The 25,582-nt window shown below is 37.7% G+C and overlaps 1 protein-coding gene across 2 annotated transcripts in view; it reads left to right on the forward strand.

The window, feature by feature from the left end:
- The first annotated feature begins 13,957 nt into the window (after window positions 1–13,957).
- Window positions 13,958–25,582, forward strand: part of CCDC85C (coiled-coil domain containing 85C) — a 182,867-nt gene continuing 171,242 nt past the window's right edge. For both annotated transcript variants that reach the window (XM_074291336.1, XM_074291337.1), the window contains exon 1: window positions 13,958–14,744. In XM_074291336.1, coding sequence (XP_074147437.1) covers window positions 13,958–14,744 — 787 coding nt within the window. The remainder of the gene's footprint in view (window positions 14,745–25,582) is intronic.

A 25,582-nucleotide genomic window follows, 5' to 3' on the forward strand; every position in this document is an offset into this window, starting at 1 on the left:
CACTGAGAGGTTTCAATCTTCGAAGAGCCTCATCTTGCTGATTACAGGTTAGTGGAAACAAAGGATGGATCATGATGCATATTTTAATTTCTCAACTCTTGGAGGAAAACCTCATGGCCTTGCTTTTGCATCAAAGCTTTGTGCCTGTTTCAGAGTGGCTCAGAATTCAGAGCTGATGACTTTGACATGGTTTTTACAAGTCAAAATGTAAGACTGGTGATTATTATCTCTATTATCCATGACATTAGGGCTTCCTTCTTGCTCACAATTTGATAGGAAGCAGCAGCTTATTTCTCTTCTCATTTGAGGCGTGCAGGCACTCACTTCATTGTATAAGGGCAGCTTATGAGTTGGCCCAACAGACACTAAATGGCCCCAACAATCTAGATCCTAATTTTATCAAAGACTTCTTTTCAGAATCACTGCCTTGGTAGTAAAGAGAAAAGTGAAATAGGATTCCAGAGACAAATCTCTATAGCTGTTTTGATGAGCATCCATTTTTGTGTTATTCAGTCATTTCAGTCCTGTTCAACTCTCCATGGCTACATTTGTTTTGTTTTTTTTAAAGCAAAGATACTAGAGTGGTTTGTCATTTTCTTTTCTAGCTCATTTTATATTTGAAAAACTTGAAGCAAACAAGGTTTAGTCACTTGTTCAGGATCATACAACTAGTAAATGTCTGAGAGCATATTTCAACTCTTCTTAGCTCTAGGCCTGGGATTCTATCCACTATGCCAATTAGCCGCCCTGTGAATCCTCAAACTTAATGCATATTTCAAGGACCTCTATTTTCCCTTCATCCAGACAATGTCTACCCACCTCAATCATCTTCATGAAAAAACTCAGAAAGGCTGGTTATCTGGATGATGGATGAATGGTGCCTAATTAAGCTCATACTTGAAATTTTCCCATTTGGGAAGATTAGGCCCTTTGGGTTTATGTTCTACTTGCATATCTTTGAAAACCTTGGTTCACTTCCATCCTTATGGGGAAGCCCCTAGAGAAGAGCATTTGTGGAGATTTCCAAAAGGACAATGTAAGGAATAGATTCCTTCTTAGATTCCTCCCAGAAGAGAGAGTAAAAACCCTTTTGCTGCCAATCAATCAACAAGTATTTATTGTGCTTGGTGCTGGGAATATAAAGATTTAAATATGAACAATTTCTGCCCTCAAGGAACTTATATTTCTATAGACCACATAAACACATAAAAGAATATCCAAGTAAGTAAAAAGTAACTTTGGAAGAAGGAATTTGGGAGGTGTCAGGTGAAGTGGGGGATCAATAGTTATTTGTTCTTATTTTTGAAGAGGACCAATGACATGAAGGGATGATGGCTTGACTTGTGCATGAAGTGGATTTAAGTGAGACAGAGTTGTTCAAAGTTGTCGGTCTCACACTTTCTTCTTGAGTCATCAGTGTTCAATGGCAAGACAAAAGTCAGGAGGACTGAAGATGGCCGAGGATGCAGTGATGATCTTGGTGTCTTTGAAGTCTAATCAAGATTTTAGTACTTCACCTGCTTTTGTGGACACTGGAACAAATTGATCTCATCTGGCAATTCTGCCAGGGAAAATCTTCACATGTTTGGAGTAGTTACCCTTTTAACTCACCGACGGAGTTGAGGCCTGTTGGTTATCCTCAACCTGGTTTAGACCATCTGCTGAGATGATTTACCAGAGTGTGAGTCACAAATGAGAGCTGGGTGTAGTGACTCTATGCATTTCTGTTAATGGAGATATACCAATTGGACATTTCTGGGGAATAAAGCAAAAATAAATAAGGATTTATTAATCATAATAATGCCTAGCATTTATATAGTGCTTTAAAGTTTTCAAAGCACTTTACAAATATAACCTCATTTTATCTTCAGAGCAAGATTGTAAGATATTATGTTCTTTTTATAGATAAGAAAACTGAGGCAGTCAGTGATTAAGTGACTTGCCTAGGGTTACACAACTAGTAAGTATTTGGTGCCAGAACTGAATTAGGAAAAATGATTCTTTCTGTGGCTCCAGATCTAGCATCCTATCCACTGTGTCACTAAATAACTATGTGCATTATACTATGTATATTATATAGTACAAATAGAAAATAATTTCAGAAGGCATTAGAAATGGGAGTGAAGAATTTCCTGAAAATTTATTATCCCAGATAAGACAAATCACTTGATTATATATCAATATCCACAATAAGGAAAGCTTCTTTCTCTAGATTTTCTTCAATATATAGAGAGAAGAGGAAAATACTTTATGTCTGCATAAGTAAAGATTGTATGGAGCTGCACAGGTCTACATCCCTATATCTTTATAAAAAAAGGTCTCTAATATATATTTGTAATCTGTATGAGAGAAGGTACTTCTCCAAGTCACTTATATAGCAAGCATGCTGCAATGAAAGACAGGACTTCCCTTATCCTTCAATTCAAACCAATTCATTCACCATCATATATTTGGTGCCTTTGGTAAACGCAGTCCTGTACTTGGAAAAATCCTTCTGAATTTTTAACCTCCCCTCCCAAAAACCCAAAACATTTTTTTTGGTATTTCTACCCCATCCATATACTGTCTTAACTCTTTCTTTACCCACTTTCTCCTCAGACCCTTTCAACTTAGCTTCTGTCCCCACTATTCCATTAAAACTGCTTCTCTAAATGGTATTTACACACATATATTATATCTAGGTTTTATTGTAACACATGTAAAATGTATGGGATTGCCTGTCATGGGGGGGGAGAGAATGGAGGGGGGGATAATTTTGAAAAATGAATACAAGGGATAATATAAAAAAAATTACTCAGGCATATATACTGTGAAAAAAACAAAAACAAAAACAAAAAAAACTGCTTCTCTAAGTTTTAGCCAATGACTTCCTAATTGCCAGGGCCATGGCCTTGTTCCCATCCTAATTTTTCTGACCTCTGGAGATTTTGCCTTCCTATTCAAGCAGAATGGCATGGTGGGAAGACCACTGCCCTGGGAATCAGGTTTTGAGTTCACTAACTATTTGACTAAGAGAAGTTATCTTCTGCCATTTAGACAACTTCTTCATCAGTAGAATGAAGATATTAAGAAAACAGATGAAATAGCAGATGAAAAGTGCTTTGTAAACTTCAAGGAAATATGACCTAAGATTACTGCTACCAGAAATGGAACAAGAGAATGGTCTTTTGCATCTTAGGTCATTGTGTTGGTGGTGATGGTGGTGGTGGTGTGTGTGTTTTGATATATTGTATTGCTTCTGCCATCACAGATATTTGTTTCATTCCTTCATAATCTATTCAGAGAGATTATCAGCTTTGATACTCATTTCATTTCTGGAATACCATTGAATATAAGGAGAAAATGTCATTTATTTGTGCTTTATTTTTATAAAAAGGACACCTACTAATGGATTGACCACTTAAAAGGTATAGTTCTGAAGGGTAATGAATAAGATCCTAACCAAAGCTTTCCAACAGTCTGTCTCATGCAAGTTGGAACACAGTTAGATAGGAGATTGGGACCTGGACAGTCATTAGACACCAAAGAAAACTCAAAGCAATATAGTTTTATCATCAGTATGACAAAAGGGAAATCGGTCTTCTGTTTTCCACCATCTCTGGGTACATTCATAGTAATGTTATCACTATCAGAAACAACTGTTGACCAATTCCCACCAACAGCCCGAGAAGTGACAATAATTTTCCCTCCTATCCAGACATGCAGTCCTGCTTCCACCTAAGCTTTCCTCTAGGAAGTTAATTCCTATGAAGAAGTGATCACTCATATCTATCCGACTGCCCCAACTGACAGCAAGGAGAAAAACAGAGACAGAGACAGGGAGAACAATATAGATCAGACAGGTCAAACCACCTTGACCATTATTTCTCACATACTATGATGAAGACAGACCTTTATCTTGAACCCAAGAGCCTCAAGAATAGCAATGCTTCCCAGCATCCTTGCCTATCTGTGAAACAGCTGGACAACTGCTCTTGTAGATACTATAGCCACATCTATGAAAGATCTAGAAAAGACAGTTTTTGTCACCAAAGTATTTGGTACTGTTAAATTAGTTCAGTATCAGAAATTGATAAGATATTAATGGAAATGAAATTAAATATTAACCTCTGTTTGCTTGCTTTTTTCTTTCTCATTTTATCCTATTTTTTATCTGATTTTTCTTGTGCAGCATGATAATTGTGGAAATATGTAAAAAGAATTGCACATGTTTAACATTTAAAAGAAAAAGAAAAAGAAAAAGTATTAACCTCTGTTTTGCAGCTACAACCTAAGAACCATGAAACCTTTCCCTCTGACTTGTGACTGAATCTTCAATATGTGTTATCTTTCCCTTTAAAATATAAGTGCTTTGAAAGTAGGTACTCCTAATTTTCTGTTCGTATCCCCCTTTCCCACAAAGGAAATGCTTATAAATGCTTCACTTGTTCATTAATTCAAAATCATAGGATCAACATTTATGCCTCTACCATCAATGAATTAGCAGGCTATTTTCCCCATCCTTGCCAATGCCAATTTGTGTCACCTTTTGTTATTATTGCTTGTTTTATGAGTGTAGGAGGGCATCTCAGAGTTATCTTGATCTGGATCTAAAAGATTTTGAATACTATCTCAAATGGTTATTTATCAGTTTCTAGAACTGATTGCTCATATCCTTTGATATTAGAGAATATTGTAGTTATTTTATAAATTTATGTCAATTTTTCATAAATTTTGTATGAAAGATATTTATCAGACCTCTGAATGAATACTGCTATTCTGGAAATCAATTTGGAATAAGTTATTACTCCAAAAAATTATTAAACAGTGATTGTCCTTTGATCTACCTATACCACTGCTAGGCTTAAATCCAAAACTAATCAAAGAAAGAAGAAAAGGTTCTTCATATAAAGAAATATTGTAGCAACTTTTTTATGGTTGCAAAAAAATGGAAACTAAGAGGGTATTCAACAATTAAAAAGTGTCTGAATAAGTTATGATATGTAATTATGATGGAATACTATTATATTGTAAGAAATAAAGAAATAAATGATTTCAAAATTATATGAAATGAAATGAATACAGACTGATATGGACAGAAAAATTAATTTATAATATCAATATTATAAAAATGAACATTATCGAGGACATTTGTGAGCAATATGTATGACAACACTGTAAAAGAAAATAATTTTTAAAACTTTTAAGAACTGTGATCAAAACAATGAACACACATGCTGCCAAGGATCCAATAGGCTATTCATTACATTAAGGTAGTAGATTTAGGGTGCAAAAGGAAATACATACAAATGTAAATAACAATCATTTCTGCTTTGGCCAGAAATCCTGAGAGTCTTTCCTTCCCAGATTCATTTATTCATTTATTTAGATTTTTTCTGGACTTGATGAAAGAGGAGATTTGTTGCCTCAGTTGCTATGCAGCCTTAATCACTGAATGGGTGAGGCTTCAGTCAAACTGAGACCTGTGGAAGACCTTAGCTTAAAAAGGCCAAATTCTCCCCTTGCATCTAGGGCCATGTCCAGTTGTCTTAATTTATACCCAGATGGCTCTGGAGGGGAAAATGGAGCAAGTGATTTTGCACAGCCCTCTTTCACTTAAATTCAATTCACTTGCATATCATAGATCCTAATGTTATAGTCTCCTTTGAGAATGAAGGACAAACAACGATATATATATTTGCATATAGCATTGAGGGAATTTGTTTTGCTGGGCTGTGTATTTTTATTAGAGAAATATTACTGTTTCTTTTCTTTTTCTTTTTTTCCTCTAATGGGATAGAAGGGAAGAGGGAAGAAAATAGATTGTTTCTTTGTTTAAATAGAGAAATGAAGGTATACTATATATATGAAATGTTACTTGAACTTTCAGATGAGATGACTGTTAATAGTTTTACTAAGCTCTTTTACTTTGTTACAAGCTTCCTCTCCTAAAGAGAGAGTGATCTGTAAAACTGCAATACAGAAACAAAATGCATCAGTAAAACTGAAGTGTAAGACTTTCATTAGAGAGGTGGAATGTAAGTTTCTCTCTAGCATATATGTTCCTCTTATTTTGAAAGTATTGCTTCTATTTAGGTAAATTCTTTGCATTCTTTCATAACCAAAATAAAATATTGTGTCTTTAATTATTTCTTCTATATCACAGCTGGCTAAGAATTTTTTGTCCTATTATGCTTACAATCTCTTGTATTTTTTTATGGTACCTTCAAATATGGATGTGTGATTTCATCAATTTGGAAGTACCCTCCAAAGATGCAGATTGCAATGCATCCATGCCCACCCATCCATGTGATGCCTGCTCATGTTCTCTCCTAATTTCCCAAAGGGAATTCACTAAACATGCTGAAATTCTACCTCTCTTCTGATTGACATCACTATGGGAGCAATAGAGCATTCCAACTGTACATTTTCTTTTTAAAAATTAGATCTTCAATCCATTTGGAATTTATCATAGTGTTTGATGTTAAATATTGGTTTCATGTTTTCTTAAAAAAATACCTATTTGGTTTTCCTGTAGTTTTTGTTGAATTTTATGTTTCTGCCCCAATGAGTTTAGTTCCTATATTTGTCAAATAGTAGATAGCAATAAGCATTTGATTCATAAATTTTGCTTCCTTAATCTAATCTACTGATGCATTTTTTTAATCTATTATCAGATAGCTTTGGTAATATATCATTTTACACCTGAAAAATGTCATTCTTACTTCACTTTACTTTGCTCCCTTTCCTTTAAGTCTTTTTGTATATGAATCTTGTTTTTTTGTCCAGTTCTTTAAAATATTCCATTTATATTTTGATTCAATGTTAAGTATGTAGATTAATTTTGGTAGTAACATAATTTTTACTATACTAGCTTAATAAGGCCAAGAACATTGATTGAATTCCAGAGGTAACCAGTGACACAATAGATAGAATGGTCAGCCTGGAGTCAGGAAGACCAGAGTTTAAATTTGGTCTCAGATACTTACTACCTGTGTGATCTTGAGCAAGTCATTTAATTTCTGTTTGCCTTAGTTTTCTTGAATGTAAAATGGAGATAAAAATAGCATCTGCTTTGCAGTATTATTGTGAGGATCATATTAGATACTTGGCCCGTAAGTGCTTATTTCCTCCCGCTCCCTTCTCCAGGTATCTAGTTCTTCATTTCTATTAAAAATTGCTTTATATAAATTACCTGTATCTTAGAAAGGTAGCTTTTAGATATTTAATATATTTTGTTGTTTGTTTGAATGATATTTAGTTTCTATTTTTCCTAGTTTTAAAAAAAACATAAAAATACTGATTTTATGAGATTTTGTGTCCTGCTACTTTGCTGAAGCCATTTATTCTTCAAATTAGATTTTTGCTGTTGATTATTTTAGAAAACCATCATGTCACCTGTAGAGACATATTTTAGCCTCTTCGTGGTTTACTCCTTTATTTTTCTTGTCATGTTCCTACTGTTAGAATTGCTAGAACTATGCTGAATAATAATGGTGATAGTAGGAACCTTTGTTTCACCTCTATTCTTAATAGACTGTGTCATATTTCTTCACTACAAATAAAGCTTCACATTGATTTCAGCAAATGTTTTTTATCATGTTGAGAAAAATATTTTCTATTGTTATGCTTTGTAGTGTTTTCAACATAAAGCATTGTATTTCTAAATGGCTTTTCCAGCATTTATCCACATAAATTGGATTAAAAGCCAAATAGTTTTAATTGTTTTTCTTTTTTGTTTTGTTTTGTTTTTCTATTAATTATGCTCATTGACTTTCTAATGTTGAACCATTCTTATATTCCTGATATAAAATCAACACATTATAATTAATCCTTTTTAGCATATATTGTTATTATATATTTGCTAATAGGTAAATATATTTGCAGTGGTAGTCATTAGTAATATTGGTTTACCATTATCTTTGCCTTATTCTTTCCTGCTTTAAACCACATTTCTTTCTTAGAAAAAATATATATAATTTTAAATATATACATATATATGTATGTGTGCATATATATATATACATATATATATATATATATATATATATATGTATATATGTATATATATAAAGATTACTAACAAAAAATAAGCAAAAAAATCACAACAAATGATTGGAAAATAAGCAAAATTTTCAAAAACTATTATATATAGTTCTATGTGAACAAAAATGCAATGAATGAATAGCTTTTAAAAATAAACTTCTGGGGGCAGCTAGGTGGTACAGTGGATAGAGCACCACCCCTGAAGTCAGGAGGACCTGAGTTCAAATCTAGCCAAAACTCAAATCTGAGTTCCTGACTGTGTGACCCTGGGCAAGTCCCACCAATTGTTTAAGCAAAAAATAAAAAAAATAAAAAATAAAGTTCTGAGACAGAAAGAAATAACTAATTTAAATATGTCAGAAAAATAGATTTATTAGGCCATAAATGACTGCCATGGAAAAAAAGATCATAGACTACACAGAAAAATATACAGATAATTTTTGTTCTAGTGAATATTCTCTTTTTTTTAAGAAATAAATTTATTGTATATTTTTAACTGATAGATACTATCTAACAAACACCCAGAGAGAAATTAGCTAACTATAAGAAGGAGAAAGAAATCATAAGATAAAGTAAAGATGATAGTCACCATGAAGCATAGTGGGGGGAATCAGAGGAGAAATACCACAAGGCATGAGGGAGTACTAAGGGGATAGACAACATGAGGCAGTGCTGTGATGGACTGACTCTAAGGAATACAACAAAGATGGCATAGACATAAGCAGATTTATAAAGGAATTTTAACCTCAGGAACATGACTGGTATTTCTGACAAAACATAACAAAGTGAGGCTGCCCCAAAGCCCCCAGAGGATTGGCCTCAGGGACTTGACAAAACTTGGATTTCTTGGCTGGACACAGCAAAGTGGGACTACCCACAGTTGGGGGGGAACCTCCACAGAAAGTGGGAACGCTAAGCTAAACTGATCTTCAATCCCATTCTATTCTCATCAGTATCACCATTTAAGAAGGATATTGATGAATTGGAGAACATCCAGAGGAGGGTACCGGGGTTACAAAGGCCCTAGTTTCTATGCAGAAAGTGGGGATGAGAGAATGGAGAAATGGAGAATGGAAGACTCCTGAGGACATGAGAGAATGTTCAAATATTTGAATGATTGTTGCAATATATTCATCTTGAACTCAGAGGGGAGAACAAGAAGCAGTAAATTGAAGTTGCAAATAGGCAAATTTATGTCAGAAAAAATAAAACAAAACAAAACAACTTCGCTACAATCGGGAATAAATTAGGATAATAAATAAAAGTGATACAGACTTGTTCTATTTTTAAATTAAAATTTTTTTCAAATGAAAATTCTCCTTTCCCTCTTATCTCTTCCCACTTCTAATACACATATATTGAGAAAACAAGAAAAATAAAATCTCCATTACATATCTATGTAGTCAAACAAAACAAATTCCCATATTGGCCACATTTAAAAAAGTAATCCTCTAAATATGTGACCTCTCCATCAGAAGGTAGGTAACATGTTTTATTATGATATCTATGAAATAATGGTTTGTCATTGTATTGATTGGGCTTCTTTTAGAGATGATGGGTTCCCCTTAGAGGTCTATTTGTATATGTTATATAGCTTCAATTTCTTTAAGATTAGATGGATGTCAGAGTACCTTTCTAGCTCCCATTCTGAGTCTATGACTTGGGTTAAAATTACTGCTCTGTACTGATTATCTGTGATATCTGGGAAAATCACCTCTCTTTCTCTTTCTCCTCAACTATAAAATGGGAATGATACTTGCACAACCAATCCAAAATACTGCTGTGGGGAAAATCCTTGATAGATCTTAAAAGCAATATTAGAAAGTTAGTTCTTATAATCATAATTGTAAACTTTGCTGTCAACAGTGATAAGCAGACATAATTTATTGGTTTTATAGAAATTAAATTCTTGCTTTTCCCCAAATGCATAGGATGGGATTTGAATGAATATTTGGGAGCCATCCATATAATAGTTTCCTTAATAGCTAGATGTCAAAGTAAATATATAGAATACGGGACCTGGAGTTGGGAAAACTTGATTTCAAGTTTGATCTCATATAGCTACTGGCTGTGTGCCAATGGACAAGTCACTCAGTCTCAGTCTGCCTCAGTTTTCTCAACTGTAAAATGGGGATAATAAAAGCAACTATCTCCCAGAGTGTTGTGAAAAAAAAAAAAAATAGATCACATTTGTAAAATTCTTAACAGCAGGATAGAGACTAGTAATGGTTCTTACAAGAAATAGCTTACTAAATAATTTTTATTTGTTAGAACTCATCAGTACCCTCAATGCCCTCCACCCCTCTAATTGGAGGGAAGATACAAGGAAGAGCTTCTAAAGCCTTCACTGAGAAGGGGAGCCAAGTTAGTCTTCTCTTCATTTGAGATCTGGCTATGCTCCCTTGGATTTTTCTAAATGCACGTGCGACCACCCCCATGTTCCAAACTCTTCCTCTTTTAAGCTTCATTTTGTATGTTATTTTTCTTTACTACATTATATGCTCCTTGAAGACATGGACTCTTTTTTTTTTTAGTATTTTCATCCTTGGCACTTGGTACGTGACCTGGCAAATAGTAAATGCTCAATAAATGTTTACCAGTTATAAAGAAAATCTAATTGTCAGTGAAAAGTGCATAAAGACTAAAGTTCTTGATTTTGGGCAAGTATAATCCCCTCTTGGATTTAGTTTCTTCATTTGTAAAGGGAATAATAAGATCAATTCTAACTATTTTTAGGGTCAAAAATGGAAAACATCATATAAATATAAGTTGTGATTATTGTTATTATAGGCTGCTATAGGGAAGCTGACATTAAAGATACCCCAAATAGCAGGGAAGGCTTCCTAAAATTTTAAACATTCTTGGCCCCTTCAATTAAAACAAATAAAAAGTCATACTATCTCAGGTCTTAGAACATGCTTTTATTAAACACAGACAATAACACCTCAGGCACTGGAGATATAAACACAAAAGCAAAATAGTTGGTACTCTTCAGGGCTTAGAAGGTCTTCAACAGAAGACAGGACGTCAGCTGAGTCTTGAAAGAAACCAGGGATTTCAAGTAGTTGGGAAGAGACATGGAAGAAAGCCATTGAAAAAGGCACCAAGAAGGGAGGAGTGTTCCATGTGAAGAATAGCCAGACCAGTTTGGCTGAACCATAGAAAGGAGTAAAATTTTTAAAAAGGAAAAAAAAAAAAAAAAAGGAACCATTTTATGAACTTTAAATTGTAGAAGAATGTTTGATTGTAGAGGTGAAAGAATTATCAGACCTAGAGTCCTGGAAAACGACTTTGCTGGTTTTGTAGAGAATTGTTTGAAGTGGGGAGACACCAGTTAGAAAGTTATGGTAATAGTCTTGACTGAACAAGAATTGTAGCAGTAAGAGCAGAGGAGGAGGAAAATAATACAAAACATGTTAGGGAATTAAAAATGACAAGATTTGCATCTCTTGATATGTGGGTTAAGATAGAGCCCGCACTCCTAGATTGCTGTCCTCAAAAGTGAGAAAATTCAGAAGAGGGATGGGCTTGGGTGGAAAGATACTGAGCTCTGTTTTAGGTACAAATTTGTGATATCAGCCAGACGTTCAAATTTGAAACGCTCATAAACAGTTGGTGATGAGAGAGCGGAGCTCAGAACACAAACTAGAGTTGTATCATTTCTATCTTTGCCCCTCTCTGTTTCTCTACATATATGAGATGGTAATCCAACCAAAGAACATTGGTAAGATCACCAAATCAAAGGATGGCCAGAAAAGTCAGGACTTGACATGGACAATAATCCTGCAAAAAAGACTTCCATTTATTCATTTATTTTCAAGGATTTTATTTTCTTTATATATTCCCCCATATTATTACCAATTCATCAAATTCATTAAGGTTCCATTAGGGTTTTAAAAGAGACTTTTATTTAAAAAGTGTTCAGACCAGTAGGAGGAGAGCCAAAATAGATGAAGATAGAAAGACCCCCTCAGGGACTGAAGAGGTAAGGAGTGGTAAACTGAATTAAATGCTGTAGAAAAGCTAGAGCATCAGCCAGAAGCATGAGACTGGACCATTAAATTCGGCAATGAAGAACTCATCGATTACTTTATATAGAGTAATAAGATTAAGAACAGTAAAGTATTTTAGACACCATCTGGTTAGTCTCAGTTTTCTCATTTGTAAAATACTGGCACTACTAGAGGGGACAGTGAGAGAGGGTCTTTGTGAACCTTGAAAACCCAAAGAATATGCGAGTTTTTATTGCAGATAAGAAATCAGAGATTCAGCGAAGTTACTGAGCCAGCCCTAGGCCATATTAACTCCCCTCTTTCATCTCACCACACTCCCCCAGGTAGAGAGTAGAAAAAGGAGCCTGCTGCCTCTCTCCCACCGCTCAGCCCTCTCAGGCCGCCAGAACGACCTCCACATCAGCTGAGAACTCAGAGGCCGCCCCGCTTCTCCCCGCCCCCGTCAGATCGCATACTAATGAATAGAAATGGATTTTGTTTACCCTGTCCAGGCATTTCAGAGAGGCAGAAGAGGATTTCAGCAAAGGCCATCTCAATGATTATCTGGAGCGGGCGGGGAGTAGAAGAATTAGAACCATGGTAGGGGGTAGGGAGAAGCAGAATTTCAATACAGTCTCCTTTAAGACAAGCTCCAACTCTACCTTTTCAATCCCGTCCCAGGCCTATTTTGTACCTGTATTTTCAAAGCGCTTTACAGCTTTCTGATTGGTTGAGTGGGGGAGGGGCCGAAACATCCATTCTCTCGCAGCAGTAACTTGAACCTGCCGGGAGAGAGCAGGGGAGGGGAGCTTTGGGGCACGGGAGGGAGGAGGCAACCACAACCTGAAAAGACTCAACCATCTAGGCGTCCTCCCCCCGAGCTCATCCCGCCCCTCCCACACCCCCTCGGAATCACCCAATCGGACTGGTGTAGGGTGGGAGCCCAGCTCTTCTCCACCTCTGGCTTGGCGCCCGGTCCGGAGGACTCTAGGCGAGGTACTGGTAGAGTGGGGGAGGTTACAAAGGTGGGCTGGTCAGCGCTTCTCTCCGCCTCTTTTCCTTCAATCCTCCCTCCCCCCTCACCCCAGTTCTCCCGCAGGCAGGCGGGCGAAGCCGGAGCTGTTACGTTCGCTCCTCCCTCCCAGGGTAGGTGGGGCTGCCTCGGGCTTCGAGAGCCGGGGTTGGGGGGAAGGGGGGAGGGGTCTTTCTGTCTCGGTCTCCTCCTCCTCCTCCGGACCGTAGAGCCGAACGCTTTGCCACCGCGAGCGGGCTCCCCGTGCATTGAGTCGAGCCAACCAGAAGGAAGACGAGCTGGTGTAGGGCGAAGCCGAAGCCAAAGGCGGGGGCAGTGCGCGAGCTGTGCGGGGACCTGGGTGAAGCCGTGCGTTGTTTGGTGGGGCAAGGGCAAGGCAGCCACATCTAAGCAGATGGCGAGTAGGAACTGGCCCGGTGAGGGTCTCCCTCGGCCGCGGGGCCATTGAGACGTGCCAGATGCCAGAACCTTTCTCTAGGACTGGCTACCTAGTTCTTTGCTCGGGGAAGTGAAATTTCTCCACCTCTTGCTCGGAGCGAGACGGCCGCCCAGGGTCCCAGGTGCACTTTGGAGAGGAGCGGAGAGTCGAGCGCCCAAGTCCTGATTGTCTAAGGAGAGCAGGCTGCTGTGCAGTCCGGAGTCCAGCAGGTGCCGGCTCTTGCTCTCACCCCGCCTCCGGGCCGGGGGAAGGAGCGCTGGGGGAGTCTGTCTGCCTTTCCCACCCAAGGCAGAGGTGTTCCTTGGTGCTAGTGTATTGGAAGGGGAGAATAGCACAACTTAGCCGAGATGCACCGGTGATCTGGGAGCTAATACAAGGAACGAGAGAGAGAGGGGAGGAGGAGGAAAAAAGTCACTTCTCTCCTCCTCCCCACCTGAAGGTGTCCAGAGCCTCCCCCTCGGGACCGAGATGGCTAAAAACACGTCGGAAGGGTCGGGTAAGGAAGATCTGAGCAAGGTTCCAGACGAAGAGCTGCTACGCTGGAGCAAAGAGGAGCTGGCTCGTCGGCTGCGGCGGGCAGAGGGCGAGAAGATGGGCCTCATGGTGGAACACGGGAACCTGATGAAGGACGTAAACCGGAGGCTGCAATTGCACCTCCACGAGATCCGCAGCCTCAAGGAGGTCAATCAGAAACTGCAGGACGACAACCACGAGCTGCGGGAGCTCTGTTGCTTTCTGGACGACGACCGGCAAAAAGGCAAGAAGCTGTCGCGCGAGTGGCAGCGCTTCGGTCGCCACACGGCCGGCGTGCTGTGGAAGGAGGTGGCCCTGTCCCAGCAGAAGCTGCGCGAGTTGGAGGCCCGCCAGGAGGCCCTGGTGCGGGAGAACCTGGAGCTCAAGGAGATCGTGCTCATGCTGGACGAAGAGCGCAGCGGCGCCGGCTCCCGCAGCTCCATCGACAGCCAGGCTAGTCTCACCAACCTGGCGGGGGGCGCCGGCGGTGCGGGGCCCCGCGACGTGGGCGATGGCAGCAGCACATCTAGTACGGGCAGCGGCGGCAGTCCAGACCACCACCACCACCCGCTGCACCCTCACGGGCACCTGCCGCCGCCAGGCCCGCAGCAGCCGCAGCAACCCGCTGCCCCCGCGCCCCCTCCTCACAAAGCGGCGGACGCCAAGGCCGGAGCCACCCGAAGATCCTTGGACGACCTGTCCGCGCCCCTGCACCATCGGAGCATCTCCAATGGACTCAACGGTAAGAAGCCGGCTCTTTCTTTCCTCTCCCCAGGAGGTCTGGAAGTCTTAGAAACCGGTAGTGAAAGTGCTCTGGGGGAACTCCCGCTAGGGGGGGAAAGTTCGAGTTTTGGAAATTCCTCGGGATTTAGGTTTCCCTGGGACAATTCTTCAAAATGAGTTTTCCATACTTGGGAATTTAGGGCGCTGTTCTTAACTTCGGCTAGATTGCCTGCTCTTTACTAGACTTAAAAGACTCGTAATGGGCTGTAGGAGTGGCCACTTTTGTGAGTGGGCGTTTGTGTGAAGCATGTGGGTGTGGGTGTTGATCTGGACTTGGAATGCTCTGTTCCCTTTTGAGTTCAAGACCCGAAGTAATGTTCTCTCTTTGGAGTCCCTTGGGTTGTCTGGTCGGTAGAGGGCTTGGATCCCTGAAGAAGACAGAGATTGCTGCTCTCCCTGGTTTCACCTGTTACCTTAAGAGAGCCAGTTAACCCCTGATCCCTCTCTGCTGCCATCTCTGCCTCTTCTCTCCCTGATCCACAAGTCAATTTCCTTTTTCAATTTTGCATTGCTCTCAATGGGAGTTAACCTGATGTTCAAACTGTCTCCTGTCACACTGTTTATATTTTCCTGGAATACCATGTGGGCGGGCCACGCGTAGATTTACGGCGTGAAGTGGGTGATTGGGTTTGTGACAATGGCATGGGCATGTTTGTCTTTAAGTTTAATAAAGGGATAAGCTTAGCCAGCGAAGGAAAAATCTTGATTTGGTGGGGAGGTCTGATCCAACCCCATAACAAAGGTTAAGATTCTGGGGATTTTAGTCAGGTTTAGAATTTTTCCACCTTCCCTAGGGAATGGTGGGTGGGTGAGAGGCCACGGTAATTGTGAGGGGATTTAGCTTGGGGCCTGGAACCTGGAGTCTGGAGCCCGGAGCCTAAAGCCCATTCAGTTCTGGGATTATTTGCTCCAGGCAAGGAAATTACTTTTAGAGAAAATGCAAAGAAGGCCCAGAGTTTAGGCTGATGTTGAATTCCTCCTGTCTTTGTTGACATCCTAACCTGAAACTGAAGGCCACTTTAGTCTGGAATACAATTTAAAACATCCTGCATGTTACTTTTGTGGGAAGCACGGCTTTGATAATAGCAAAACTGGAATTTTAAGATTGAAATAAAATAATAAATATGCTTATCATTTATAAGGGTTATGCTGTGTTATAGTATGAGTGTTCATTTCCAATGCTTTTTTATAAACACTATTTTGGTTTATGAGAATAAAGAAATGTCTTGAGTGTTTCAACTCACATTTGTGATATATGTGAATATTTCTATACATACATGCATAGGCCTGTGTAAATATATGCACACATATAGTACCCTCTAGCAAAGAGTGTTATCAATAATATTAGGTTATAAAGTATTTTTACATCAAATATCTCATTTGCTTCTGTGGGGCAAGCAATCAAATAGGGATAGCCCCATTTTCCAGATGAAGAAATGGAGGGAATTTGTGATTGTCACAGCACATTCAAGAGATGCCTGAATAGGTGACAGTCTTAGTTTAGGGGAAGGTATCGAGGTGTGAAAAGGAAAGACTTTGTTCCTCTGTTCAAATGTTCTAAAGGTAGGAAAGATTAGGCTTGTTCTGCTTGCCCTGGGGGACAAAAGTAGGAGCACTTGGTGGAAGCAACTGACAGGAGACTTGATACAAAGGGAAAAAAATTCCTGGCAAATAAGTGCCTCTGAAGAGTGCTATGGACTATTTTAGGAGGTGTAATGGTTTTCAATCACAGAAATTATCGAAGCTCAAATGATCCACTCATTTGTCAAGGATATTGGAAAGGAATTCTTTTATTGATTATAGATTGTAGTTAATAAGCTCTGAGATTTTTTTGAGTTGCCCAGGGTCTCTTAGAAAATGAAGGCAGTTTCTTTTTGTTATTACTGCCTTCATTAGGTGCCTAGGATTGGATTCAACTTTAATATAAGTGTTTTTACTTTTTATACATAGAAAATCATGAGAGGAGGAAAACAACAAAATTGTTATCCTATGCTAATAACTTTTGGATCAATTTTTTCCTGGAGAAAACCTTGGGATTTCAGATCAGTAAATGCCTGTCACAGCCTGTTCCCTCTTTTTAAAGCGATGCTTCTTACTTTCCAGGGTGTTTATGGCTGGCTTTCCTTTCTCCTCCCCTTCAGAGCAGGGATGGTAGTTCCTCGTTCTTCCACATTTTTGGCTGCTCAGTTCCGGCTTCTGGTGGCTATTCTAAACTATTTGCCTGCAGGTGAAGATTAAACTCAGCTTTTCTGGTGTTCTTTAAATGGTATTTTGGATAACTAATGAAGATTATTTTATTTTATATTTTAGGATAGCAGCTCCTGTGATGAAAAGAATTTCTCTGTAGTTGCTTAAGCCTAGAAATCAAGATTTGATATTTCTGATTATCTAGTAAAATGCCTGTATGTGGGGTGGGGTAGGGAGTGGCAGGACTGTAAATTGAGGAATCCTGATTTGTTGGAAATGGGAGGGCACTTTAATACCTTTCAATACAACCCCTTCTTTTAACTGAAGCAGAAGCGAGAGAAATTACTCTAGAGATCTAGGTAGTTTTAATAGCAGTTCTTAAATGAAAAAATGAATTATTATTCTTTTATTTGGCCTGGTAAAAAGTTTGGTTTAAATGTTACATACTAGAGATCTTTCATTGTTCAACTCCTTTTTGTTTTCAGTTGGATGCTATTTACTTGGCAGGATAGCATTTCTGCCTGTTAGTGTCTTAATTATCCTTTCCCATCACTGGACAAACAAAAACAAAAATTCTAAAACACTTTATAAAATACACAGCTTCAAGTTTCCTTTGAAGGAGTGAACAGTGCTTGATTGTCGAAAGGTAGGTAGATTGCCTACTTCTTATTCCAGCCTCTGGGTTTTCTCCAGTCTCACTAATGAGTTGTCACCCACCTCCCAAAATGGATCTGTAATTCCTTCTTATGTATGCACATAGTAAATACTTAGGGTTTGAATTTAATTCACTGACTTTTCTTGTTAGAATATCTTTTGGATGGTTCATTTATAATGATGATTTCTTATCTCTTTGTAGTATAGCATGATATAATTGCACTTTTACATCTGTTATTTGCTTTATCAATACATATATTAAGCTCCTGTAGTGTATGGAACTCAGTGCTAGAAGGGTGAAATTAAGTTTAACTGAGTAACAACAGTTCAGTAAAAGAGGCACAGCAGGTAGCATTATCCTCATTTGATAATTAATTTGGTCATGGTTTCACAAGGGTGAGTTAGCCAGATTTAGAATCCAAATCCACTTGGCACAAAAGCCAGGGAATCACCTGACATCATCTTCACATTTATCTATAACATCCAGAAGGTCTAAAAATTTCACAAAAGTCTCACACACACACACACACACAAAATTCACAAAAACCATACAGTGAGTATAAAGAAAGAAGTTTTCATGATAGCAGACTGCTGCACCATTGTGCTGAGGGCACTTACTTGCATGTGTGGGTGTTGGACTGAATGATTTCAGATTTTCTTCTAATGTAGATGCTCTATAGCTCTGTGAAGCTAAGAATTCATTCTGATATGCATGGTGACTCATCTTGTTCTCTAGCTGGAGGGCCTGAGAATTGAACTGCTTTAAATTCCCATCTAGGGCATGTAATTTCATCAAACCATATAATCCTTTCTCTTTAGTTTTCTGTTTGTTAGACAGGGTCAAGAAAATTATGGTGACCTATTAGCACCTCTAAGCAAACTGGACTTTACATCCTCGGGGGTACTGTTTACTATTTAGGTTGTGAGTTAACGTATACATTGTGATGCTCTTAACTGTGCATTTGAATAGATGCTTGTCTGTGAGTAAAAACAAACCCACAAAGTCCCAAGATAATGATATGCATACATCTGTAGAATATCTGATTCTTGTAAGAAAAAAATTTAAATCATTTTACTTTGGAGATGGGATCGGTATCCATAAAAAATGAATAGAGAAAATCTTTTGAATATATAGGCACATGTACCTTTTTCTCTGGCATTTTTGCATTGACAGAAGGAAATTTGATTTGAATCAGTTTTGAGACTAGACAGGCATAGAATGTTGGAACTAATAAGAACAATAAACAATATTTATTCCAAGCACTTCATTTCTCAGCAGTCCCATAGAGAGAAAGCAACCCTTTCAAGAGCATACAGTCAGGGACAGGATGGGCAGCAGAGCCCAAGACTCTACTGTCATGAACTGCTCTTGTGTTCTATCAGCTTAACTAGATGGATCTTAGTGTTGGTATCAGAATAGCAAATTCTGACAGAAGAGCTTTAAAAAATCCAGTAAATTAGGTTAATGACTGGAGAAAATGGCCACTTATTTTTGTGGTGATCTCTGTGTTCAGATCATGAGATCTGATTGCATTTTCTACCTATGTAATTATGGGCAGGTCATTTCCTGGGTCTTAATTACTTTATAAATGAGGGAGTTGGTCTGAAAGACCTGGAGGTGCCCCTTCTTATGCTATATCTATGACCTAATTACTTTTTTTCTTTGAAGCCATGATTTTGTGTCCATCTCTGTTAAATTGGAGAAACTTTACTATTGCTCAAATGGGATTACTTACTAATTGAAACTTTATTAAAACTTTGAGAAAGGAAAAAGAACAGGACAAACCCTATTTGTGTTGGTTCAACAGAGAGGAAAGTAATGGATAAAGATAAAGGTCTTTATTTCTCTGCTACTTTGTTTAAAAAGAAACCACTCTGAATGAACCCTTTATTTGGTGTATTTCAGCATAGAAAGAAGGCCAAGTCCTAAGCTTACTACATGTTACACTTCCAAAACATAACCTAGTCTAGTGAACAAAGGTCAGCAAACATTAATGGCCATGGTTAGATAAGGCTTTTTTTTTCTTTTTGTAAACATAATCAGTGATGATCTGATTACATTACATTAATTCATTGGCCTAAAACCTTGATAGTCCCCCAATGTCTACTGAATAAATCCTTTGGGCTGACATTCAATGCCTTCTATCATCTGATATCAGTCAACTTTTCCAGCTTTACCTCCACTACTTACCTTCAGGATTCCTATACTCTTTTTACATATTGGACATAGACAGATTCAGGTTTCCTACCTTTATTTGATCGATTCTTTTTCCTTACAATGGCTTCTTCTGATCTGCATCTTTGCCTGCTAAGCTCTTGCCTATTCTTTAATAATAATTACTCTTTTACTCTTCAGTAAGAACACACACACACACAGGTTTGACCATGTCCCTCTTGTACTCTAAATGTTCCAGGGGCTCCCTCTTGATTCTTTTTAATTTTAATAGTTTTTATTTACTAGATATATGCATGGGTAATTTTGCTCCCTCTTGGTTCTAAAGGAAAATACAACTTCTTTGTTCGACATTGTAGCTCTTTATAATCTGACTCAATTCTCACCATCCTGAGTTACTAAGGCTCAATTCTATTCAGAATTTACATATAAGAAGGCTGAAGGAAGTACATGACAAAATTTACAGTCATTTTCTTTTTTAAAATGCTGAAAATACAAACAATTTGGGATACTTAAATGATTAATCCAATTATCAGGGAAATGCTATATATATAATAGATCATTTCTCCAATGATGTTGGATAAATTAGGCATAAAATAGATAATGTGGTTTAATTTTTGTTGTTATTGTTGTTGTTCAGACCATTTAATTGGTAAAGGGAACCCCCAGTGACAAAATTCCCTGTTTGGGTAATACTATTATCACTACCACCATCACTATTACTACCACCACCATTACCACCACTACCAATAATAGCAATTACATAGCTCTTACTATGTACCAGGCACTATACTAAGTACTTAATAAATATTATCTCATTTCATCTTTACAACCACTCTGGGATATAAGCACTATTGTTCTCTTCATTGACAATCAAGAAAACTGAGACAGTTCAATGACTTATCCCAGGTCACAAAGCTAGTATATATCTAAGACCAAATTTGACCATATCTTGACAGCACTATATTCACTGGTCCTATTCACTCTGCCAAGGATTTACACTCCATTCTACAACTTAGAAGTCTTAAAGAGTTACCTGGTAATATGGGGAGGTTAAATGGCATCCTTATGGCTATATAGCAAGTAAATGTACTTCCTTCTTCTTGCTCTTTGATTTCCTCTTCTTTAAGAGGAGGAATTGAACTATATAATTTCTAAGGCTCCTACCACTTGTAACATTTTGATTCCTCCATGGAGCTCAATCTATTTGGATCAGCAGATTTAGGGTTACATTATACTGATTTATATGATATAACTATGACATAATTCTAAGAAATGATCAACTTGACAGAGGAAATATCAATGATTTGGTTAGTTTATATAAAGCAAGAAATGTAGCTAAAGACCTCACAGTATCAAACTTCAAACTATATACACAAAGTAGTAGTTAGCAAAATTATATAATGCTGGTTAAAAATAGAACAGTAGATTAGATACCATGTTCAGAAGCAAATGATAATAGTATAGTGTTCAGTAAACCTAAGCACCTGAAATAAGAATTCATTATTTGATGAAAAAATGTTGGGAACACTAGAAAGCATTCCAACTAAAATTAGGTTTGGACCATTGTCTCATTACAATTTCCAAATGAATATATCACTAACATTAACAGGTCTGGTGTACTACTACTTTGAATGCTTTGGGGCATATGAGGTGTTGGGTTGTCCTCAACTGAATCTTGAGTAGTAAAGGTTTATTAACACTATTTCTTATACAATAATGCAACTCCTGGAAACTTTTTATGAACTGAGATTGAACAAATTAATGAATCGACAACTATTTGTTGAGGTTTTGTTATGTGGCAGGCACCTTGGATTTTTTTTAAAGGGGCCTCACAATCTAGCTCTTAAAAACTCAGTGCTAAAATAAATGAGAAAGAACTTTATTAGCATAGAAATGATGCAATGATGCTTTTTAAAAATTTATTTTCAAGTATTGAATATTTTTTATTCACTTATCCTTCCATCTTCCTTTCCCCACTGAGCACAAACAAAAACAAATATAAAGCAATCTGAAAACCAATTCTATCAATATATATTAGGTTTTGCTTCTCAATAAAAATGGAGCAAAAGGATCTTCATAGGCATTTGTTTTAAAATAATAGCTAACCCTACATACAATCTTTTTGTACCTTAAAGTCCTTTCTAAGACTTCAGTTACTGTTAACTAGCTAAATGGGGCAATATTATCCCACTGTTATCCATATTTACTTTAATCCTTGTGAAGGTATTTATTAAACATCAACATTTTAAATACTGGTTGGGGTTCTATTGAAATTGTGAAAGTGTAAGAAATGGTTCTAGTCTCTGGAGAGACAAGATGGATAACACAAGAAACAATTAGAAAACAATTAAAGTGCCACATTATGCAATTAAATGAAGTACAACCGAATTGTCTATTTACTCCAACATCTGGATTATTTTAAGTATTGTAAATTTCTTCTATTGATTTTTAAGAAACTGAAACAAAGGTAAATTATTTTAACTCACTGTGTAGTGTTAGGTTATTTCATTTTGAGGGCTTTCATTTATCCTTTAGGTTGTTGGATTGGAAGTGCATGATCTCTTCCAATTCTGATATTCTTTACTTTTATAAATTTAAGGTTTTCTCCAGTTTAATGTTATATGTCTGAGGTTAAACCTTTTTGGATCATTGAGGTTGGATATACACAATTTTTTTTCATTGTACCACATTGTCTTTTTTTAAGTATAATTTTTTTTTTTTCCAAATACATGCAAAGATAGTTTTCAACATTCACCTTTGCAAAACCTTGGGTTCCAAATTTTCTTCTTCTCCCCTTCTTTCCCTCTTTATTCCCCACCCCCCTCCCCCCAGATAGCAAACAATCAGATATAGGTTAAACCTGTGCAATTCTTCTAAACATAGTTCCATATTCATCATGCTCTGCAAGAAAAATCAGATCAAAAGGGAAAAAAACAAGCAAACAACAACAAAAAGGTGAAAATACTATGCTTTGATCTACATTCAGCCTCCATAGTTTTCTTTCTGGATGCAGATTGCACTTTTAGATGTCTATCATCTTAAGAGAAAGCTTTTGTTGGAGGCACATTATTTCCATTTTCTAGGAATCATCTAATAGCCATAAGTTATATGAGTCTGAGATCCTCTCCAATGCTACTTTTCTGAGAATTAAAATTAAGACTGAGTATGCAAATAGTTTCCTTTTTTGGTAGTTATTGCTGTCTCTCATAAATCACATATTTGAAGAGCATTGTTGATTGTGTTTTGTCTTTCCTGTAGTCCCTTCTTATTGTGATTTAAGGCACTATAGCTTCACAAGACTTGTAAGGGAATTGATGACTTTTATGGGATTTACTAGTGACACTATCCTGGACTTTTACCATCCTCATTTTCCTGTATCTGGATTCCTGATCTGAGCTACTAGAGCAATAATCATTTCCCAGCCATACTGACAAAGTGTTGTATTCTCTGTAAATAGGAGTCTGATACCCTCCTCTCTGGAAAGACCTTTGTTACCAGAAACTATTGTTGACAAACTTAATTCTTTGGATAAATGGTGGTATTTTATAGCTCTTAGTGGAAATGTCCACTTAGCTCTGTCAAAAGTAATCGGAGTGAAGATGAGTTACAGTGTTAGTTGTTTGGCTCTTTTGAAAGATCCTTATTACATACGACTGATGCTATTACTAGGGGCAGCTCATTGCACTGGGGAGATACTTGGAGACCAGTTCAAATGTTGGCTTTTATTCTTCTGGCCTTGTTACTGTGGGGAAATCATTTCATTGGAGCTGGAGCTGCCTCAAGTATAAAATCAAGAAAAGTAATACTTACAATACTTTGTCTTACCAACCTATTTCTTCTGAGCCATTATATTAGGAATGGCAAGCTGAAGTGGAAAGAAACGTGGTCAGGGACACTGGCATACTCATGCCTTTGCTAATGGACTTACTTTGTGAACTTGGCTAAGTCACTCCCTGACTTTGGTTTCAGTTTTCTATTTTTGTAAAGTGAGATGGAGATGGATTAGATGATCCCTTTAGGTCCCCTTTGAATAATAGGTTACTGAAAAGCTAAGACTAAGGTTCAGGTCTCTTGGCTCCTAAATCTTTCCAGTGGATTGTACTGCCTCCTTTATAACAAAAGTATAAAAGTGCTAAGCCACATGAGGTATTGCACTGAAAATGAATAATAAAAGAAATCTGCCTTTTTTAGATTGGCCCATCATTGACCTGTGACAATGTGAGCAACTTGGGAGTAATATCTTGATGAAGTTAGATTGACTTTTTAATGCCTGTGAGTTAATGTACTTTTACCATTTTCACTCAGCATTCTTCTGTCTGCTCAATCTCCCCCATTCTCATCACCATTTTCATCCATATTCTCCTGATTGTAATTTGTGGAGCATTTGTCACAAAGAGGCATATGGAGAGGAGATCCTTGGGTGCAAAATAGCCAGATATAAATAGGCAGGGCTGACAGACATACTCATGTTAACACAGCCACTGAGAGGAAGTTGACCCATTTCTAAAAATAGACAGTCTTCTGTCAGGGGAAAAAGAAGGTCTAATTGTCTACTCAAATCTGTCTTTCTGTTGACTCTAGGGTTGTAATATAAGGAGGTTAACTCTTGTCTTTTGAATTAACAGCTTCACAAGGAACACAAGCTCACCCTTCCCAGTCACAAGAGCATTATTGTCTGTGGCAGCTGGTAAAGCTGCCCTTTTCCTATCACAGATCTCGAACGCCAGCATTTTCTCTTTCCTAATGAGCTCTTCTTTTGGAAATGCATCCTTTGTGAAGGTAGTTCCGGTCACTGTAATCCTCAACCTGGCCATTCAGAATAGGGTTAGTTTTTTGATAAAGGTTGGGCAGCTAAGATTTCTGTTACACTTTCATACCTACCCTCTTTCAGACTTCACTTAGAACTCAGCTTTTTTATTACAATTCAATACTTATTTATTAGCCAAACATTGCCCTTTTGACACTAGAAATACAAAGATGGAGAAACATATCCTCTTAAGACCTTACTTTTCAATGGAGGGAGAGAGAAACCAGTATGATTTTTAAAAAAATGATAGAGGTAAAACACAGATCCAGATAAGGGATTATTGATCAAGAGCTAGAAGGGACTTCTATGAAGTCTATTAGTCCGACCCCCTCATTTTACAGGTGAAGAGAAATGAAGTGATTTGCCCAAAATTGCATTGGTTACAGTAAGCGGCAGAGTTAGCATTTGACCTTAGAGTTAGCTCCAAATTCAGTCTTCTGAGTTCAGCACTCCTTCTATTGTAGGACAGCCTTTTAATAGGTTGTAGTATTTATCATTGCTTCCATTTCTTACAGCATTTTCAGATTTACAAAGCAAATACACTAATACACTATTGGTAGAGCTATGAATTAATTCAGCTATTTTGAAAAGCACTTTGGAATAAAAAGTCACTTTTGGTACTCCCACTTTCACTAAACTGCATATACTCTGACTCAGTGATACTATTATTGAACATATGCCACAAAAACATTTTTCTAAAAAGATGAAAAGGATACATATTAGAGAAATATTAAAGAACTGGATGCTAGTGGTATATTCACTAGTTAAGAAATGACTGAACAAATATATGTCACTTCCATCATTTTAATCACAACACACTCATAAGGTTGGTAGAGGAGGGATTGTCATTTCTATTTCATAGGTGAGGGATTTTAGGTTCAGTGAAGTGAAATGATTTCCCCATGGTCACATAGTAGTGTGAGAGCTCAAATATGAACCCAAGCTTGTCTCCTGGCTCCAAATGTAGAGCTCT

This window comes from Sminthopsis crassicaudata, chromosome 2 (genome assembly GCF_048593235.1).
Source record: "Sminthopsis crassicaudata isolate SCR6 chromosome 2, ASM4859323v1, whole genome shotgun sequence".
NCBI lineage: Eukaryota > Metazoa > Chordata > Mammalia > Dasyuromorphia > Dasyuridae > Sminthopsis > Sminthopsis crassicaudata.